The sequence below is a fragment of the Maniola jurtina genome, chromosome 2 (assembly GCF_905333055.1).
Source record: "Maniola jurtina chromosome 2, ilManJurt1.1, whole genome shotgun sequence".
Lineage (NCBI taxonomy): Eukaryota > Metazoa > Arthropoda > Insecta > Lepidoptera > Nymphalidae > Maniola > Maniola jurtina.
Window position 1 is genome coordinate 16047186 of NC_060030.1, and position 18767 is coordinate 16065952.

The window sequence follows — 18767 nt, forward strand, 5'->3', positions numbered from 1 at the left end:
ATCGCTGCAGTCCTAGCCCAGCCTCTATGCCCAGGTATTGGCCTGCCTACTGAATATACCATTGACGAGATCGCGACATTTTTTCTATCATTAGATAGAAAATTACCATTTAAGGTACAATAAGGTAAGATGCATCACTTTTTTGTTTTCAAAGAGGATTTATGTCACCTCGAGTTTACGAATGATTCCGAATAAGTGTGAAGGCTCCCTCGCATCCACACAATCCAATCTATTTATATTAATCTCTACGTTTTAAAATAAATTAGGTTTTAGCTCTTCGAAAATCTGGGGCTCGAATCTGATTTATGATGGAGTTGAAGAATAAGAAGTTTGTTCGGCAGTTTTGAACAATAATATTTTAAGTAATATTTAATTGTATAATTTTTTTCTTAATGAACAACAAAAGATTGAAACTTACTCATAAAAACAAATTATGTATTAGTGAGATACAATGGTACCATAACCACCTAATATTCATTGATACCACAAGTGTCTAACAACTCAATCAAACAATTGAAAATACATAGCTGAAAAATCATATGAACGCGACTCTATCACCGCATAATAGGTAGGTCCCTACTTACAAAATAGAGTAATTCATCTTCAGCATGGATTTGATTAACAACTAAAACCATAATAATCAAAACACATTTAATCGTTAGTTTTGACTTAAATTATTATAAATTGATAGGTACACACAAGTTAAACAACATTTTTTGTACAACACAGAATTTTCATACATTGAAAATTATTACCTTTAGGTCCCTATACATTTTCCTTACCTGAGTATATGCATAATGTAACCTTATCGAAATTCATTTTTTGTATCATATGAAAGGGATTTACCTGTACATTCTAAAATAGATTTTTATTTATTTTTATATATATTTATATTTAATAGTTTTTGATTTATCGTGCAAAATGTTGGAAAAAATACCCGAGTACGGAACCCTCGGTGCGCGAGTCTGACTCGCACTTGGCCGGTTTTTATACATTGAACAAAATGATTATGTTTAGGTCCCTATACATTTTCGTTTTCCTTGCATGAGTATATGCATAAACTCATTTTTTGTACGTTAAATTTTACTAGCCGATGCCCGCGACGTCGCCCGCATGGATTTAGATTTTTTGAAATCCCGTGAGAACTCTTTGATTTTCCGACATAAAAAGTAGTCTATGTGCTAATCCAGGATATTATCAATCTCCATTCCAAATTTCAGCCAAATCCGTTCAGTAGTTTTTGCGTGAAGGAGTAACAAACATACACACACACACACACACACACACACACACATACAAACTTTCGCCTTTATAATATTAGTGTGATATATTGAAGAAAATGATTACCTTCATACATTTTCGTTTTCCTTACATGAGTATGCGACCTTATAGTCTCATAATATAGAACCTCCTCGCTAGTTTCTAGTAGACCCCTCATCTGTGGATTAACACTGTCCCCTCCCCCAGGAACCCTCAAACCGACTCGGCGCTGGACGTGCAGGCTGAGCTGCTGGACACGACGGCCGCCAAACACAAGCTGGCTGTTAGGCCCAAGAAGAAGCATGCCAGTAAGCTGGTCAAACGATGCATCACTAGCAATGAAAGGTAACTCGACCATATAGATTAAGAGTCTCGATAGCTCAACGGTTGAGGAGCGGACTAACTTCCGAAAGATTGGCGGTTCAAACCCCACCCGTTGCACTTTTGTCGTATAGCCACTCCTGGCACAAGCTTTACGCTTAATCGGTGGGGAAATTTATTAAGAAAAAAAATTGGTTGTCTGTAAAGTCGGTTTACTGATGATAGTTGAACGTGACAACAAAGGCCGATTGTGCTTCTTTGTCGCTCGTTCCGCGCTCTCGCTTGCACTTCAAGCCTTACATGGAACGCCTCAGAGCGAGGTAACGCCGCATGAGTCATGTTTTTTCGTGCGTGCAGCCGGCTCTATCGAATTATAAGACGTTGTCACGTCAAAAAATATACATACCTACTCATTTCATATTCATATATCCTGACTAGCAATTAATGCCCGCGACAATATTTGCGTGAACTACACAAACTTCAAAACACTATTTCACCCCCTTAGGGGTTGAATTTTCAAAAATCCTAAGCGGATGTCTAAGTCATAAAAGCTGGCTGTAACAAACCTGTGCTAAATTTCAGCTCGATCCGTCCTGTAGTTTGAGCTGTGCGTTGATAGATCAGTCAGTCAGTCAGTAAGCTTTTCCTTTTCAGATCAGCAAGCGGTAAACTTTTCTATGTTATTTTCCTTTTTGCTGAGCGTCATGACCCCTTCCATTAATCACATAATGGTAAAGGGTTTTTGTGGGGTAATAATGCACTTTAGCCGTTGCTGCATCATTTGTCAAATTCTTGAAAAACCGGCAACGCATTTACCGTTCCTCTGGTGCTGCAAATGTTCATGAGCGGCGTTTATCACTTAACATCAGGTGACTCGCCCGCTCATTTGCTCACTATTATCATTTACAAAAAAACCATTGTATATTTTAACCCCCGACCCAAAAAGGGGGTGTTATAAGTTTGACGTGTGTATCTGTGTATCTGTCTATGGCATCGTAGCTCCTAAACTAATGAACCGATTTTAATTTAGTTTTTTTGTTTGAAAGGTGGCTTGATCGAGAGTGTTCTAAGCTATAATCCAAGAAAATCGCTTCAGCCGTTTGAAAGTTATCAGCTCTTTTCTAGTTACTGTTACGTTCACTTGTCGGGGGTGCTATAAATTTTTAATTTACATTTGTCTACATACCTACTTTAACTTTTTTGGCGACTTTCACGTAAGTACATTATAATTAGGTATACTTAATGTCTGTAGACATAGCCGTTTTGATCACGATATATGCCAAACATTAGTCTAAGTCATGTTAATTCGCTAACCACTTACGCAATGTTATTTGATTCGGATATAGGTGACCCTGTTTGTGAAGTGTTACATAGCTGCTTTATTAATGACTGATTTGCGCTTGAACCACGATCTCATTTCCAAAATTAAATTCTAAATTATCTTTATAGAAGCTCTAGTATTTGTGGTTTTTGAAGTCGGTTTTATTTTTCTTTTGAATTTTTTTTATTTCACAATTTTTAGTAGCCCACTGTACTATAATATGCTATGCCTAGTTAAAGCCCTACTGTTTACTAAGCTATTATACTGATCGGGAGCAATTTACTCTTATCCATTGAGGAGTTCTGTTCTCCATCTCCGAAGATATTCATCAGATCTGCACCAAATTTATATGGGACCACTTGCAAAGTATACCCTTTCAAACAAAAAAATCCTTCTAAATCGGTCCAGGTATCTTTGAGTAATCGGGGAACATATATAAAAAAAACCGCCCCGACGAATTGAGAACCTCCTTCTTTTTTTGAAGTCGGTTACAAACTAACTGCCTCGTTGGCAAGCCTGGGGCACCGCAGAGATGTAAACTCTTTTTACGTGTTTTATCACCCTTATAATGGGGAGTGCTTTGAAGAGCTCTTTGACCTCATTCCACGCTCCTTTTTCTACAACCGCACCGCACGCCACCGCAAGCAATTTCACCCTCACCACCTGGTTGCCTGGTGCACATTGACCGCCCAGCCAGATCGTTTTTTCCACGCACATGCAAACTCTGGAATCAACTTCCATCGGCGGTGCCCACTAGATTACAACATGGGGTTATTCAAGGGGCGGACCAACAAATTCCTGAAAGGCCGGCAACGCATCGGCGGGTACCTGTGGTACTGGTCACAGGTTAATTAATTTTATTTGCAGTGATTTTATTAAAGGGGAGGAATGGGCGCACCAGGATTTATTTTGTGTTTGGCGAGAGTTGCGCAATTTTTTTGCTGTCGATTTTTTGGGTGACCCGATTACAAAAAATATTCAAATAAATCCTGTCAGCTGATACTTCATTTTTTCTCGAAAATAAATAGGTTAAAACCCGACCATTTCAAAGCACAGATTACATAAAATTTTGGATTATCTCAGCGGGGTATGTCTGTGCTAGTTTTCAAACAGAAAACACAGATAACAAATGTTGATAAACGCACCAATTTCTCAAAAGTTTCCCACGCGCTACATTGGCTATTCATTTAATTCGCGAAAAAAGTTGTGTAATCCCCTGTCCAAGAAATTGTCATGATGATTAAGATTTCTTCTATTATCCATCCATACTAATATTTTAAATGCCAAAGTGTGTCTGTCTGTCTCTCTCTTCTAGCTTTCCACTCTTAACCGATTTCGACGAAATTTTGTACCTGAGATAACCTGAAGCGTGACTCGAAATGCACGCAGGTGAAGCCGCTCAACAAATGCTAGACTCTCATCATCCTCCCATCGCCACCGGCCCACTACTGAGAACTGATTTCCTCTCAGAATGATAAGGGGTCTTGGCGCCTGTAGAAAACCTTACAGAGAACTCTCAGGCATCCATGATTTGTCACGATGTAAAAAATTCCAGGTGGGTCCGAATTTCACACGAGTTAAAAAAAAGTTTGTTAATAAAATTAATAGTTTCGCTGTAAATCGTACAGTATGTCTGTTTCCGCTATTTTGCTATTTTATTGCTGCTCCGATTCCAATTTCAGTAATGGTCAATATATTTTCTATACTAGAATGTTTTGTGTAGTTTTTTTTGCATTAATAAATTCCTTTGATCTGGGTTTCAAGAAACGATGATGTATTTTATTTATATTTTCCAATAAGTAGGGCGGAGAAAGCTTTTGTTGAGTAAAAATATTGCAAAGGTCATTGAACTTTTAATTTTTGATGGATATATTCAAATTCAAGTAAGTACCTACTTATACACTTTTTGACTGTCAATTGTGCATGTAATGGTGATTATTAATAGCTACGAGGGTTCCAAACGCGCCCAGTTCTGAGAAGAGCCCACAACAAACTCAGCCGAGTATTCTTTTTACTATCACTTCATCACAAAATCACATAAACTTATTAAAACTACCAATGCTGTCAGGCAACTCATTCCTAAGCTTTCTTATCATTTAAATTATAATCTATATTATAGGTAATAGGACTTTTCAATAAGTGTACGTTTTATAAAAACTTTGAATTTTTTGAGAGACATCTCCAGCATGTCATTTAGGAGCTTATTATAAAAAGGTGCCAATAAATGAATGGCTAAATGTATCTAATAGAAAGGGCCTTACAAGTTAGAAGCTCCGGAATAAACTGTAGTGTGGCTGTGTGTGTGCTGGAATGCTTTTATTCCGAAAGCCTGTGTCTCAAAGTCCAATTAAATAATGTTCCATTTCATCAAAAAATACAGAGCTCATTACTCTGAACAAATTAACAATTAATTAAGAACTTCACCAGTTCATACATTTGCAATTAATCTATCCGGAATTTCGAAACAAATGGGTAAAGCGAGACCAACGTACACAGGACAAAATAAAATTGGCTTGGATACGGAAAAATCAGACAAGTGTGAGTTTAAGTCGCGTGGAAAGGGTTCCGTATGATGTAAGTTTTGTACGCACATTGAAAGATTATTAATAGACCATAGACTTTTAGGTTTTCCTGTATCTATAAGTAAATTTTATTTCTAGTATTTTTTGGAATAAAAGCGGGAAATGGTCAATTCTCATCTGTTTTCTTAAATAGGTAATTTCAAAACTATATATTTTAAAACAATAAAAATACGAAAAAGTGACCCCGTTTAAAATCCATTCATTTTCGTTTCTTGTCTGTGTTTGTGTCACAGAAATTCCTATGTTATATACCTTTTAAATTAATCGGCCCAGTAGATTCAAGCAAATTGGCTGTCAGATAGACGCGAGTGGATATAAAGGTTCCGTTTTTTTTCATTTGGCCGTACAGAACCCTAAATGAAATGAGAACTAAGTCTAACCTACATTTTATACACCTCCTCCCACACCGCTCCTGCCTGACAAAATGTACACAAATATACAATTTCAGTCGCTTATTCTTGAATATTATGATCGCCCTATTTTGGTTATAACGCTAATTTTGAATGTCTAAAATATAATCCCACTAGCTGATGCCCGCGACTTGCTCCGCGTGGAATTAGATTTTCAAAAATCTCGTGGGAACTCTTTAATTTTCCGGTATAAATAGTAGCCTATGTCACTCACCAGGCCAATCCGTTGCTCCGTTGCGGCGTAATTGAAGAACAAACTAACAAACTGATGAACCAACAAACACTTTCACATTTAAAATAATATGGCTAATGATATGGGCAGTGGTTGTTCTTTTTGATCTATTAATAAAAACAAATTACTACACATAAATATTCTTGGTATTTTCATCAAAATTAACGAGAATTCGGGAAAAAATATTTGATTGTTCGTATGAAAAATGTAGGTATTCATACGTTTGATAAGATAAATCAACGGGATAGCGTTGGTAGTAACAGTAATATTAATGATCGTATACTTCTCTTTATAATGTTGAATTGTTAAAATTTTGCATTACATACCGGTAGGAGTCGTAAATTAGATGCAAATGCGAGAACTTTGAAAAGTTTATATGTATGTAAGTAGGTTTAGAGATAGATAGAACACTTTATTGCACACAAAAACACATGTAAAGGAACACAACACAGAAAGAAGAAAACAGAAAAAAACAATTGTGTGCAAAGGCGGCCTTATTGCTTGGAGCAATCTCTACCATGCAACCTTTGCTGAAAGGAGAAACTAGTAAATATCTTAGGTACGCGAAGGGTTGAGATGGCAATCGGGGTATGAGTTGGGGGGCAGGGTGTCCCCACGCTGGTTGCCATCTCAACCTATCGCGTACTATAGATATATACTGTCTTCTCTTTTCAGCAAAGGTTGCCTGGTAGAGATTGCTCCAAGCAATAAGGCCGCCTTTGCACACAATTGTTTTTTCTGTTTTCTTCTTTCTGTGTTGTGTTCCTTTGCATGTGTTTTTGGGTGCAATAAAGTGTTCTATCTATCTATCTATCTATCTATATACCTACTTACATACTTTACTATTTTTTTACATAAGTAGGTACCTATTCCTATTCGTTAGCGTAACACATTTGCTCGAAGTTATTTGCCTTGTTCAACACAGTCCATTAATAAGTCGTAAAGATTTATGGATTATTTAGTTGCGAGGTCTGTTGGTGATAAAAATAGGGTGTTAATAGTGGCTCCAGCTAGAGATGCTGGTTGGTCGTTAACGTCGTTAGTTATTTCACCAGTATTTCAATTTGATATCAGGTGTTAACCTACATCTTGGTATGATAAGTACTTGATTTTATGATTTTGACAGTACTGAGTTATACAGTCAAGTTTTTAGGGTTCCGTACCTCAAAAGGAAAAACGGAACCCTTATAGGATCACTTTGTTGTCTGTCTGTCTGTCTGTTTATCCGTCTGTACGTCTGTCGTGTCAGTCAAGAAAACCTATAGGGCACTTTCCGTTAACCTAAAATCATGAAAGGCAGGTAGTTAGGTCTTATTGTAGATACAAGTAAAGGAAAAATCCGAAAACCGTGAATGTGTGGTTTTTTTAAAGAATATTAGCCATGTTAATCGTGACTAATATTCCCCTTTCCCCCCTTAAAAAAAGTAAGTACGAGCACCTCCCTAGGTAGTGGGAAATCTCTAGTTTATTTATTTGAGTAAGAATTTGGATTTTCACAAAGCATTTTATTGTTTACAAAAATATCGCAATGATACGTAAATCTCCATAATCTTGTTCTTCCTATCAAAATGTATTTCTTTGTTAAATGCAAACAAACTTTCAGCGAGGCGTTTAATATAAACGCGGAAAATGTTGTAAAGACGCCCACGATTATTATCATTGCTATTAGATCCGGTACGGTTATAGACACGCGTTAAAATTATAATGGGAGTCTAAATCTGAAATCTTTTATTTCCAACAAGAGGCCCATAACCACAACATAATTAACCCCTGACCCATAAACAGGGGTGTTATAAGTTTGCCGTGTGTATCTGTGTATCTGTCTGTGGCATCGTAGCTCTTAAACTGATGATCCGATTTTAATTTAGTTTTTTTTTTGTTTGAAAGGTGGCTTGATCGAGAGTGTTCTTAGCTATAATCCAAGAAAATCGGTTCAGCCGTTTGAAAGTTATCAGCTCTTTTCTAGTTACTGTGTAACCTTCACTTGTCGGGGGTGTTATAAATTTTTAAATTACACTTCTTTTATGTTTAACGACCGCCCTGGCGCAGTTAATGCGCTGATGTCTTATTAGTGGGAGGTCCCGGGTTCGATTCCTTGCAATTTTATAATTTCTAAATTTCTGGTGGCGGGTGACTTCGGCCGTTCGGATCCGGATTTGCCGTTCCGGTAATGCCGTAGAAACAAAAGGGTTTAATAAAAAACCAGGTTAGCCCACTTCCATCTTAGACTGCATCATCACTTACCACCAGGTGTAATTGCAGGGCTAACTCGTATCTGAATAAAAAACCATAGGTCATCAAAGTTTGAAAAATAGAGTGACGTTTGGTGGTCACCTCAAATTGGCTGATACTTTCTTACTATTGGCTGAAATGCATTGTTCCGACAAAATATCATTTTCTAATTAGACCTATAGATGTCCACAGTTCTGCTGGGCAAAGGAGGATCTTATAAGAATTTCCACATGCCATGGTCTTGCGCCGACCGTCCAGTGGCTCTTTCAAAACTGCACTTTCCGGAGCGAGGTCGTCATTACAGTACCTTGGGACCTCAAGGTTTGTCGGTTTGTCGAGCTATGTGCCCTGCCCATAACTACTTCATCTTCGCAACCCAGTTAACGTCACAAAATAAACATCCTATCACTAACCACGCACTGGTTTCCCAGTAATGTCATATCGAGTTTAAAAAGTAATCAGTTTCTGGCCCCAAATGCCACACTCCAGTTCGAGTTCATGGCACAGGGTTAACCAAATTACGTGTGGTTCCTCTAACTAACATAAAAATCGTATATAGAACGGAAAGTAGGCGAGACACTTTTAGAATCATGCGAGTGAGAGCAGCAAAGAAATTGGGGCGCCTTTCAATTTGTTTTTTCTGTAATGATGACAGCTTTACGTGAAACTAATTACGGCAAGCGGTGATAGTCTAGTCACTCTAGTGGTTAAGAAGGCTCTCTCCGTCACTCGTTTCATACAATCGTAGTTCCAATTTCATTTGAATATTAAGCAACGATTTCTGTTAAAATATTCGGTTTCAAAGTGACGCGGTCTTAAAAATTTTCATACAAATCTTTGAGCCCCTGTAATTTTAAAACTACATATTTTTAGAAAAATCTAAAACACCACAGACACAGATATTAGTTTCTAGAATATGTCTGCAAAATTTCATGAACTTTGGTTGCTTAATATTCAAATGAAATTGGAACTACGATTGTATGAAACGAGTGACGGAGAGAGCCCTGTTAAATCGTCGGGCTGCCTATTCGAGGGGTTAGGTTTAAAGGTTTAGGGTTGGGGTTTCAATCCCGGGTACTCACGACTAATTCTTCGGAGTTTTAAGAAATTAAATATCACTTGCTTTAACGGTGAAGGAAAACTGCGTGTACAAAACTGCATGCTGGAGTGTTCCCAAAAATAAATCTGAAAACCCCGAATTTGTGGTTACATCATTAAAAAAAAAATTAAAATGTGTTTTAATTTTTTAGTGTTAAAACTATACCAAGTGGGGTATCATATGAAAGGGCTTAACTTATACATTCTAAAACAGATTTTTATTTATTTTTATGCATGATAGTTTTTGATATATCGTGCAAAATGTTGAAAAAAATACCCGAGTACGGAACCCTCGGTGCGCGAGTCTGACTCGTACTTGGCCGGTGTTTTCCTCGCATATCGCAATCCAAAAGGATTTCAGCAAAAACCCCATGGATATTCGTAACTTTAACCGGGAAATCATAGAGTTTGAGAGGGATTTTTGAAAAACCACACGTGGGTAAAGTTGCGGGCATAATCTAGATTTGCTATATATGTATAATATTAAACATGCCTAACTTCCCTAAAAGCCTCAATAGTTCAACGGTTATAGGAGGGGACTGAAATCTAAAAGGTTGGCGGTTCAAATCCCACCCGTCGCACTATAGTCGTACCCACTTCTAGCACAAGCTTTACGCTTAGTTGGAGGGGAAAGGGGAATGTTAGTCATGATTCAAATGGCTAATATTCTTTTGAAAAGAAAAATAATGCCTAATTGCCCTCCAACTAGAAGAATGTGCGACAATAGTGCAACGCGAATAACGTTCGAATCGACGACGTCGCACTTTAAGATTTCAGTCAGTGTCTGCAAGACCATTAAAATTTGCATGCGTCCCGTCCGTATTTTGTGATGAAAGTAAAAAGGACACAAAACAAAAAATACCGATACCATACAACAGAATTTAACAGGGCATTAATTAAGTCTTCGCCACATAATTAGAGTGCAAAGGCGTATTTCGGGCCGCAATAAATCCGCGTCAGGAAGTGTGTCGCATCAGCCAGTTTGTTGACGCGCGTGTCATTCGCCGGAGTTATGAACTCGCAGGATCAACAGTCTTCCGACAGTCGGCAGACAGTCGCGGTCTATTAGTTTGTAGTTTGTACAGTCGGCTAATGGTGGTTGAGCAGTTTGGAGCTTTAGGCTCAATTGAAAATAGTTTATTATATTAACTTTATACAAGTGTAAATTGAAAATTTATAACACCCCCGACAAGTGAAGGTTACAGTAACTAGAAAAGACCTGATAACTTTCAAACGGCTGAACCGATTTTCTTGGATTACAGCTAAGAACACTCTCGATCAAGCCACCTTTCAAACAAAAAAAACTAAATTAATATCGGTTCATTAGTTTAGGCGCTACGATGCCACAAACAGATACACAGATACACAGACACACAGATACACAGATACACACGTCAAACTTATAACACCCCTCTGTTTGGGTCGGGGGTTAAAAAGCGAAGTTGAATGGTGCATAGCCTAAACTTACATAATTTCTAGCAGTGCTGTACCTACATGATTTAAAGTTACAATTATTCCGGAAAAGAATGTTAAACTCAAGTTTTTTAATCTAATATTTTAAGCCAGCCCCATCGTAACAAAAGAAATTGTGACTGCGAACGCTTGCAAGTTTTACGCATTGAAAACTTGTAATATAAAATAGCCTTCCAATACCTAGTATTTTTTTTTGAGATTAGTTGAGTCACTATCGTTATTTCACTCTGGGACGTTCACTATTGGACACAGGCTATTCCCAATAAGCGCCACTACACCCAGCCCTTCCTTACTCTCGTGACCTCTTTTTATGGCGCTCCGTACTCTCAGGCTTTTCGGCTCCAACAACCGTCGCTCGTCAAGTAAGACGCGCGGTTGATTTAGTGAGTAGAATTAAGAACTGTTTTACTGTTTCTTCTGTTGTTGAATTATTTCCCGTAATTTTAAGCAAAATATCGGAAGCCGACTGTCCGCGTGTCAGTGTCATTCAGTTTTTTTGGACCGGTGTCTCACACAATAGACGTCAATCGCAATCAACATTTGGAGCAGCGTCTATAAAAATACATTCGCCTATTTACAAAATAGAATGGAAAAAGCATGGATGTATACTCGGAAAAAGATTTTCCATACTTTCACGGAATTTTACAGAACACTTAATCATCTTGATTCATCATCACCATCATGATCACCCTATTGCCGGCGCACTACAGAGCACAGCTCTCCTGTCACAATAAGAACGGATTTGGCCATAGTCTACCATGCTAGCCAGGGATAGGTTGGCAGACTTCACACACCTTTGATAACATTATAAAGAACTCCCCATGCAGGTTTCCTCAACGATTTTTCCTTCACCGTTAAAGCAAGTGATAGTTAATTACTTAAAACGTATATAACTCCGACAAGTTTTAGAAATGCGTGCCCGGATAACACCCCCAACTTCCGATTAACAGGCGGACGTCCTAACCACTAGGCTATTTTTTTTAAATTCAGATACAAGTAAGCCTCCAATCTCACCTGGTGGTAAGTGATGATACAGTCTAAGTTGGAAGCGTTTTTCACACAGCTTATTTTACCTTACCTATTGTGTCATAATTTGCGGAAAAATTACCAGCCAATTTTATTCTTATGGAAATGATCGGCTTAGTACCTATTCATCTATACAAGAAAACTGCTGAATTTCCGATTGGTTTCCGGTTGTATTTGGGATCAGTCTTTTAGAACCGAAGATAAAGTAACAAAGAACTTCGATAATATTTGAAGAAAAACGTTATTTATTTATATTTTTGTATCTACATGTTGCAGGCGAGTTTATTCTCGTGAAATTTTATTTTTCCATATTTCCCGGACTGGAAAATTGGAGCATGTATTTGTAAAGTGGCGATTCGATCACCGTTCCAATCCACTGCCAATTTACAAAAATATCCCACCTACATTTCCTTCTTTTGCATGTCATCCAAAATGCATTGATTCATCATGCCCTATTCTTTGTAGAACTTATGAATTCATTGTGAATCACTAAGAACAATGAAAGTGAACAAGTGTAAATTAAAAATTTATAACACCCCCGAAAAGTGAAGGTTACAGTAACTACAAAAGAGCTGATAACTTTCAAACGGCTGAATCGATTTTCTTGGATTATGACTAAAAACACTTTCGATCAAGCCACCTTTCAAACAAAAAAACTAAATTCAAATCGGTTCATTAATTTAGGAGCTACGATGCCACAGACTGATGCACAGATACACAGATACACACGTCAAACTTATGACACCCCTCTTTTTGGGTCGGGGGTTAATGATTTATTATTGTACTCGTTTAGTTGATATCTTTTGCTTCGGCTTTAAAATCAAATGCCGCATAATTTAAATGAAAGATAAAATAAATTAAAAATATTTTTTACTCAATGAAACTTTTACGAGTACTTTTGAACCGTCAAATGCCATCTATCACTAGTTCGGAATGCCTTTCCTACCACGGAGAACTAGCAAGAAACTCGGCGATTGCTCTTTTCATAGATTTGATATAGCTACAAGTGAGAACGGCTCGGCCGACGTGGCTGTTTTTTTTTTGTGTTCATAATCGTCAGGACAGTTTGTGAGAAAGTTTTTGGAAAATCCACCGGAAAAGTCTATTTGGGTCTCTTTCTGCCTGAGGATCAATAGATCAACATCCACACAAATCACAATAGACTAATAGACTATAAAGTTTACGTTTCTATTTATTGCGTGGCCTGGTTTCACCCCGCTTCTGTCTTCCGTCATCGCAATCATGTGTAGCGTGTAGCGTTTAGACTGTGCTAATCTCGGAGATTAGCTTTGACATACTGCTAACCACAAACTGTAAATTGTGTTACACAGACTTAAGGAAGATTCACACCAATTACGTTCACGAAACACGTGCGTAGTGACGCGCGTAAACCCCTAACACACCGGGTTACGCATACGTCCACGCTTTACGCAAGCGGTGTGCCATGTTTCATACTGTTCCATACATTACAACGCAATGGTACTTATGCGCTACGTCAACGCTTACGCAGCCTGTGTGATAAGCTATTAAGAGGCCGCTTCATCGAAGCGGTAGCTCGTTGCCAAGTAGAGCCTAAAACAGTGTTGTTTTCACTATTGGGGAGGTCCAGAATTCAGTCCAGAGTCCAGTCTTTGGGTTAATTCGTCACTATCGTCATCGTCGTCAAAATATGTCCATAATTGGACACATATTTCTTATAGGGACTTTTTATTTTATTTATTCAGTTACAAGTTAGCCCTTGACTGCAATCTCACCTGGTGGTAAGTGATGATGCTTCTAAGAAGGAAGCGGTTTATCTTGGAAAGGGTGTGGCAGTTTTTAGGGTTCCGTACTTCAAAAAGAAAAACGGAACCCTTATAGGATCACTTTGTTGTCTGTCTGTCAAGAAACCTATAGGGTACTTCCCGTTGACCTAGAATCATGAAATTTGGTAGGTAGGTAGGTCTTTTAACACAAGTACAGGAATAAATCTGAAAACCGCCAATTTGTGGTTACATCATTTAAAAAAAAATTAAAGTTTCAATTTTCAAAATAAGATAACTATACCAAGTGGGGTAGGTATCATATGGAAGTTCTTTACCTGTACATCCTAAAACAGATTTTTATTTATTTTTATGTATAATAGTTTTTGATTTATCGTGCAAAATGTTGGAAAAAATACCCGAGTACGGAACCCTCAGTGCGCGAGTCTGACTCGCACTTGGCCGGTTGGTTTCCATGCAGCATTGCACCGGAACGCTAAATCGATTGGCGGCACGGCTTTGCCGGTAGTTAAGTAGTTTACTTTAACTTGAAATTTTATAGAAGAGCTAATTCAATAAGAAAAGCTAATTTTATTTTGAAAAACATGAACATATCTGTCCAATCGCAGAAGCTTTTAACCTAAATGTTGCCGTAATTGTATCAACATGTTGTATCAACATGAAAACAAGTGTATTTTCCATTTTAATAGTGTATCCGTGTCACCTTCAATTTGGTTTGTTATGAGACAAGAAGAAAGTGACTCATATTATTTTCCTACAAATTGAGTAGGTAGATATTAGATAGGGATCACTACTTCACTACCCGTATTATAAATGCGAAACTGTGTTTATTTGTTGGTTTAATAGTTTGTTAATTTGTCCTTCAATCACGCTACAATCACTAGCAATAGAGCGACGGGTTTTTCGCATTTTAAAGACCTGGAGAGTGGCATGTGCTACAATTTATCCCGGAAAATCAAAGAGCTATTATATAGGTGTACCTAACAACAAATAATAAAAATTTCAAGGCAGCCGATACTATTATGTTATATCTTGTACAGTACAGTACAACCAAATTAATAATGCGCATAGAAATCTTCGTCACTGTTCGGCAACGGTCGTATGATACACATGATATTGACTCCTATTTGTTTATAACAAGGTGCAAAATTCGTCGTATTCCCAGAAACACCCGAATCATTGAATCGTAAGAGCCCTAAACAATGCACTTGCATTTTGCATCTTGTTATAAACAAATAGGAGTCAATATCATGTGTATCATACGACCGTTGCCGAACAGTGACGAAGATTTCTATGCGCATTATTAATTTGGTTGTACTGTACGATGGTACGGAATCCATCGTGTACGTGTTGGACTCGCACTTGACCGGTTTTTAATTGATTTAATGTTTTTACTCGTAAAATAGCTAAATATTTCTCTCGTCACCGAAGCAATAGACGAAATATGAATCCTTGGTCCAGTTTCGACATGAACGACAATGTATGTTTGTTTTATATGATCCAAGACAAACTGTGGCATTGCGTAAATTATAAAATTATGCACGCGCGTGCGTAATTCATATTGAATCACATTACGCCATTCTTGTGAAGTCGGACTATTTCCAGACTGTTGATAAGTTCTAGGCATTGATGAAAGAGGGAAACATTCAGCTGGTATAATTTTATCTTGCCTTTTACTTATAGATTTTCTTAAGATAAGATAAGATAAGATAATTTATTTGCAAGAAAGTTGGTACAATAAGATTGAAATTCATGAATAGAGGCCTTAACTTTCTACTAAATTATTAGTGTGCAAATATTTAAGATAACAAATATATTGAATTAAATTAATGTCAAACAAAATTAGGAGTCAAGTGCAGTGCATTACTTAAAATTTCATAAAAGTCAGGAAAAAGATATTACAATAGAAAGAGACAAAACAAAGTGACAAAATATTATAATATGTTATTGATATCATCCTTAAAAAACTCATTTACCGAATAATATAGCACCTACTCAACAAGGTTTTGAAAAGTTTGGATTTAAAATGGCATAAATTGAGTTTTTTAAAGCGTTCCGGTAGCTTATTGTACACTCGTATGGCCATGCAGTACACGTTTTTTTGATATAAATTAATTCTTTGTCTAGGCACTACAAGTTTATTTTGAAATCGACCTTGATATTGTGTCAGCCATACTCGGAAAATAATTTCTATGTTTATGTACAAAAACAGAGACTTCGAGTATATAGAGGAGAGAGAGAGTATATTTCCTATGTGAAAGCCGCTTTTTCGGGCTAGGTTATCTGGGATCTTAGGTTAGTTAGTTAGATACTTGTATCTGGAGATGTACTTGAAGGTATGCATTGAGGAAGGTTGTGTATTAGGCTATGTGTAACATTTTACATTATGAGTAAAATACAAAATAAGTTTAAATCTCCGAAAATTTTAGTATTTTTAGGGTTTCATACCTGAAAAAGAAAAAAAGAGCCTTCACTCAAACTTAACTTCAAAGAGAGATTACTTCGTTGTCTGTCTGTCTGTCTATCTATCGTGTCTGTCAATACCCATCAAGAGAGTCAAAACCTCCCTTTGGGAGGGTGGGAAAGGGAGGGGTAGGTACTCCCCGTTGACTTAGATTCATGGAATTGAAGAGGTGGCCAAGATGGACTGTCGTAGACGCGTAGCTTCTTACACTAGATTGAATCGACTTTGATTGCCGTCACCCTCGTCATCCTATCGACGCGCGACGTCCACAATCCGTCCGTCTGTCTGTCTGTTAGCTTTATCACATAAACCTAAAACTCTATCTGAGTTCAAATTTTTACAGTGTGTTTTTTTATTGCCACCATAACAACAAATAATAAACATTTAAAAATGGCTGCCCTACCATGAATAGTAAAAATTAAAAAGTTAAATAATCATTTACACAGCCCTCAGTTTGCGAGTCAGACTGGCACTTGACTGGTTTTTTATTCTGGCGAAATATCTTGGAAAAGCTATCCTAAATTCCACGCGGAAAAACTCGCGTATTACGGAAAACTTGCACAGCGCCCCTAGTGGAAGATTCTGGAAATTTAAAGCTTTGCCGGTAATTTTCCAAGTTTAATAAAATTTGTCAGGTTTGTTAGGAGATTAGAAGCTTAGCGGATTGTTTTCGCAGCTCAGCTCGAAAGCGCACGAGGTCAGCGCCCACCAGTTCATTAGCCTGTTGCACACTAACCGCCAGAACACACTAACGACAATCGTGTCGCACGAGAAAAAGTTCCGCAACTTTTTGTCGTGTGACACGATTGTTTTCTTCTCTAGAGAATCTTCTGTAATATTCTTGCTGCTTATGCATTCACGCATCGTTAACCCGATTGAGTAGAAGCTTTGTACAGTCGTTGTTGACAATTGCATAAATTTTTCTGACGTAGCTCGTCAACATCGTACAATAGGTGACTTGCGAGTTGCATTACAATGCATGCTGGGCAGAATCCAGGAATTCTTATGATATGGTATTTGATAAATATAAATAGTTATCGTGTGATAGGTACCATGTAAAGAACTAGCACACATTGGCTCAAAACACCTGGACAATGCATTTAGTGACCGTGTAGAGTTAGCGTAATACTGCCATATCCGTGTGGTCAGCGATAGACAGCTTGCCGGATTTGGTCCTTCATATATACATTGAAGGATCTTGGTGCAATTTGAAAACAGTATTTATAGGTACCTACATTAGCTTGCATTTACCGAACGCATTAAGCAATTTTTGCTGGATGATTAAATAAACACACTAGCACGAAGCCCATCATGCCTCATTTGTCATATGGCTAGTTCTGGAGCAATGTTGGAGACGCAGCAATAAAAATTGAATATAAATAACAGAGAATCCCAAACACATAATACACCTTAAAGGGAAAAGTCTACGGTGTGAGAACTTCTTTATTTTAGCTGCTCGTTTTTAAATATACGGTGTTTCAATGGTTCACCATCGATATAAAAAGTTGTTAGAAATGTCTTTAGTCTGAAACTACCCTATACGCATTAAAAGTTAGACCTCCAATTTTTTCAGCTTTTTATAGAACGATCAAAGTCAGGCTGAAACTTTGCATCTGGGCTCTATATCCATTATCACAATTAGGTTTACGTATAGACCGGTGTTTACTGTTTGCCTAGATTTCTGTGCTTCCAATATAAACACTAGACCTTGGACAACTCTGTGTGGGCACTTAACTACATACGCACTAGGAAATCTATATTTTACTCATTTTACTCTCCCAAGTACCATAATAGTGCATCTGATAACATTCTTGTAAGGAAAGTGAATCTAGGATTACGCTGGACCTGCGATTGCCGACTTGTCTTTGAAACAACTTGCTTTTCGTCATTTTGGCGCTAATAGCTGATTTTTTCTGATTGCAATCTCACCTGGTGGTAAGTGATAATGCAGTCTAAGATGGAAGCGGACTAACCTGGAAGGGGTTTTATTTTTCAACTTGATTTTTCTGTTATTTCCAGATGGCTAGTGAGGGTGGTGGAAGACGTGCAGGCAGGCGAGCTGTGCACGCGGCAAGGCTACGTGCCGGCACATGTCCTGAAGGAGAAGCTTCCAGAGAGGGACCAGACTGCACTGGCGGCTAGACGACAGTAAGTCCATTATCAGTCAGTCAGTCATTTATCAGGCATGAGGTCCGTGGGCACAATCATCATCTGTTGTAGACATGTATAATTGTTGTTTAGTTTGCAATTTTTTTTTATCAGATACAAGTCAGCCCTTGACTGCAATCTCACCTGGTAGTAAATGATGATGCAGTCTAAGATGGAAGCGGGCTAACCTAGAAGGGGTATGGCAGTTTTCATTAAACCCATACTCCTTTGGTTTCACAGCATCGTACCGGAACGCTAAATCGCTTGGCGGTACGGCTTTGCCAGTAGGGTGGTAACTAGCCACGGCCGAAGACTCCCACCAGACAATTTGCAATTTGTGCATTGTAAAGTCTACATTTCCTGAGGATGCTCCGGTGTCGGAGCGAAACGTGCGTCGATTTTGTTTTGGAGATCTGTGTGGTGTTGCGTGTTGTTGA

General features: G+C 37.9%; 1 protein-coding gene across 13 annotated transcripts in view; it reads left to right on the top strand.

Annotated features, from left to right (window-relative positions):
- Positions 1-18767, top strand: part of LOC123873584 (obscurin) — a 144523-nt gene that overhangs the window by 41262 nt on the left and 84494 nt on the right. For 12 of the 13 annotated variants that reach the window (XR_006797717.1, XM_045918554.1, XM_045918545.1 and 9 more), the window contains 2 exons: positions 1468-1605; positions 18202-18330. Coding sequence is in view for 12 of the 13 variants with exons in the window: in XM_045918554.1 (XP_045774510.1) it covers positions 1468-1605; positions 18202-18330 (267 nt within the window). In the remaining variant the exon portion in view is untranslated. The remainder of the gene's footprint in view (positions 1-1467; positions 1606-18201; positions 18331-18767) is intronic. The other variant, XM_045918494.1, reaches the window with a different exon arrangement.